Source organism: Oncorhynchus gorbuscha, unplaced genomic scaffold (genome assembly GCF_021184085.1).
Source record: "Oncorhynchus gorbuscha isolate QuinsamMale2020 ecotype Even-year unplaced genomic scaffold, OgorEven_v1.0 Un_scaffold_2278, whole genome shotgun sequence".
NCBI classification, from domain to species: Eukaryota; Metazoa; Chordata; class Actinopteri; order Salmoniformes; family Salmonidae; genus Oncorhynchus; species Oncorhynchus gorbuscha.
In genome coordinates, this window is record NW_025746833.1 from 27,501 (window position 1) to 30,000 (window position 2,500).

The following is a 2,500-nucleotide window of genomic DNA, read 5'->3' on the forward strand; positions in this document are numbered from 1 at the left end:
GGACCTCCTCCTCCTCCTCCTCTTCCTCCTTACCTGACCATGCTGCCGCCCCGTCCTGTAGTTCTGGTAGGAACTCCTCCTCCTTCTCCTTACCTGATCATGCTACCTCCCCATCTTGTAGTTCTGGTAGGAACTCCTCCTTCTCCTTCTCCTCCTCCTCCTTCGCCTCCTCCTCCTCCTCCTCCTCCTCCTCCTCCTCCTCCTCCTCACCTGACCATTCTACCTCCCCATCCTGTAGTTCTGGTAGGAACTCCTCCTCCTCCTCCTCTTCCTCCTTACCTGACCATGCTGCCGACCCGTCCTGTAGTTCTGGTAGGAACTCCTCCTCCTCCTCCTCCTCCTCCTCCTCCTCCTCCTCCTCCTCCTCCTCCTCCTCCTCCTCCTCCTCCTCCTCCTCCTACCTGACCATGCTGCCGCCCTGTCCTGTAGTTCTGGTAGGAACTCCTCCTCCTCCTCACCCTCCTCCCCCTCCTCCTCCTCTTCCTCCTTACCTGACCATGCTGCCGCCCTGTCCTGTAGTTCTGGTAGGAACTCCTCCTCCTCCTCCTCCTCCTCCTCCTCCTCCTCCTCCTCCTCCTCCTCCTCCTCCTCCTCCTCCTCCTCCTCCTCCTCCTCCTCCTCCTCCTCCTCCTCCTCCTTACCTGACCATGCTGCCACTCGGTCCTGTAGTTCTGGTAGGAACTCCTCCTCCTCCTCCTCCTCCTCCTCCTCCTCACCCTCACCCTCCTCACCCTCCTCCCCCTCCTCCTTACCTGACCATGCTGCCGCTCCGTCCTGTAGTTCTGGTAAATTCCACGGGTCGTCTTCCCCCTCACACCCCGTCTCTACCAGGGCCACAGTGGAATGGGCCGGCGCCATGGAAAAAGCCTTTTCTTCTGTCTCTGAGTTCTCTGAGAGAGAAAAGCAAACACACACATCTTTCTGATTGTGTCCTCTCAGATATGTTTACATCAGTGTTGTCCTCTCAGAGATGTTTACATCATTCAACACCTCTCAGTTTGGTTTCATTCTGGAACATTTTACCAGGATCCGCCACCTCTACTGGCATGAAACATACTTTTTATTGTTTGAAATGTAAACATTGGAATGAAAGCGATCCGAGATCATTTCAGTTACCTCATCTGTAATTCTACTGTCCCCTTTAAAATTTATGATTTGCGGGTTTTTGATTTGCGGGTTTATGATTTGCAGGTTTATGATTTGCGGGTTTATGTTTTGCGGGTTTATGATTTGCAGGTTTATGATTTGCGGGTTTATGATTTGCGCAACATTGTAGGCTATAGAGAGACCAACTGGTGGCAGTTGCTGTTTGTGTGAGAGAGAAGCCTGCCTGTATCTCTCACCGAACCAGAATGAGATTCACTTCTGTAATCTCTCTCTCTCTCTCTCTCTCTCTCTCTCTCTCTCTCTCTCTCTCTCTCTCTCTCTCTCTCTCTCTCTCTCTCTCTCTCTCTCTCTCTCTCTCTCTCTCTTAATGTATCTTTCTGTCTCTCTCTGTCTCTCTCTCATCTCTCACTCTCTCCCTCTCCCTCTCTCTCTCCCCCGTCTCTCTTCTGTCTCTCTGTCTCTCTGTCTCTCTGTCTCTCTCTCATCTCTCACTCTCTCCCTCTCCCTCTCTCTCTCCCTCCGTCTCTCTCTCTCTCTTCTCTCTCTCTCTCTGTCTCTCTGTCTCTCTGTCTCTCTCTCTTTCCTCTGATCTCTCATCTCTCTCTCTCTTTCTATCTCTCTCTCTCTCCCTCCGTCTCTCTCTCTCTTTTCCTCTCTCTCATCTCTCTCTCTCTCTTTCTCTCTCTCTCTCTCCTCTCTCTCTCTCTCTCCTCTGATAGACATGAGCAACTCTCATCTCTCTCTCTCTCTCTCCCTCCGTCTCTCTCTCTTTTCCTCTGATAGACATGAGCAACTCTCATCTCTCTCTCTCTCTCTCCCTCCGTCTCTCTCTCTTTCCTCTGATAGACATGAGCAACTCTCATCTCTCTCTCTCTCTCTCTCTCTCCCTCTCTCTCTCTCTTTCCTCTGATAGACATGAGCAACTCTCATCTCTCTCTCTCTCTCTCTCTCCCTCCGTCTCTCTCTCTCTTTCCTCTGATAGACATGAGCAACTCTCATCTCTCTCTCTCTCTCTCTCCTCTCTCTCTCTCTTTCCTCTGATCTGAGCAACTCTCTCTCTCTCTCCTCTCCTCTCTCTCTTCCTCTGATAGACTGAGCAACTCTCTCTCTCTCTCTCCCTCCGTCTCTCTCTCTTTCCTCTGATAGACATGAGCAACTCTCATCTCTCTCTCTCTCCCTCCGTCTCTCTCTCTCTCTCTCTCTGTCTCTGATAGACATGAGCAACTCTCATCTCTCTCTCTCTCCCTCTCTCTCTCTCCGTCTCTCTCTCTCTTTTTCCTCTGATAGACATGAGCAACTCTCATCTCTCTCTCTCTCCCTCCGTCTCGTCTGTCTCTCTGTCTCTCTTTCCTCTGATAGACATGAGCAACTCTCATCTCTCTCTCTCTCCCTC

The 2,500-nt window shown here is 51.3% G+C and overlaps 1 protein-coding gene across 3 annotated transcripts in view; it reads right to left on the bottom strand.

Annotated features, from left to right (window-relative positions):
- The window catches only part of LOC124025541 (sodium-dependent phosphate transport protein 2B-like), a 45,544-nt gene that overhangs the window by 27,012 nt on the left and 16,032 nt on the right, over positions 1-2,500 (bottom strand). For all 3 annotated transcript variants that reach the window (XM_046338926.1, XM_046338924.1, XM_046338925.1), the window contains one exon: positions 753-890. In XM_046338926.1, the coding sequence (XP_046194882.1) occupies positions 753-858 (106 nt within the window). In that variant the 5' untranslated portion in view covers positions 859-890. The remainder of the gene's footprint in view (positions 1-752; positions 891-2,500) is intronic.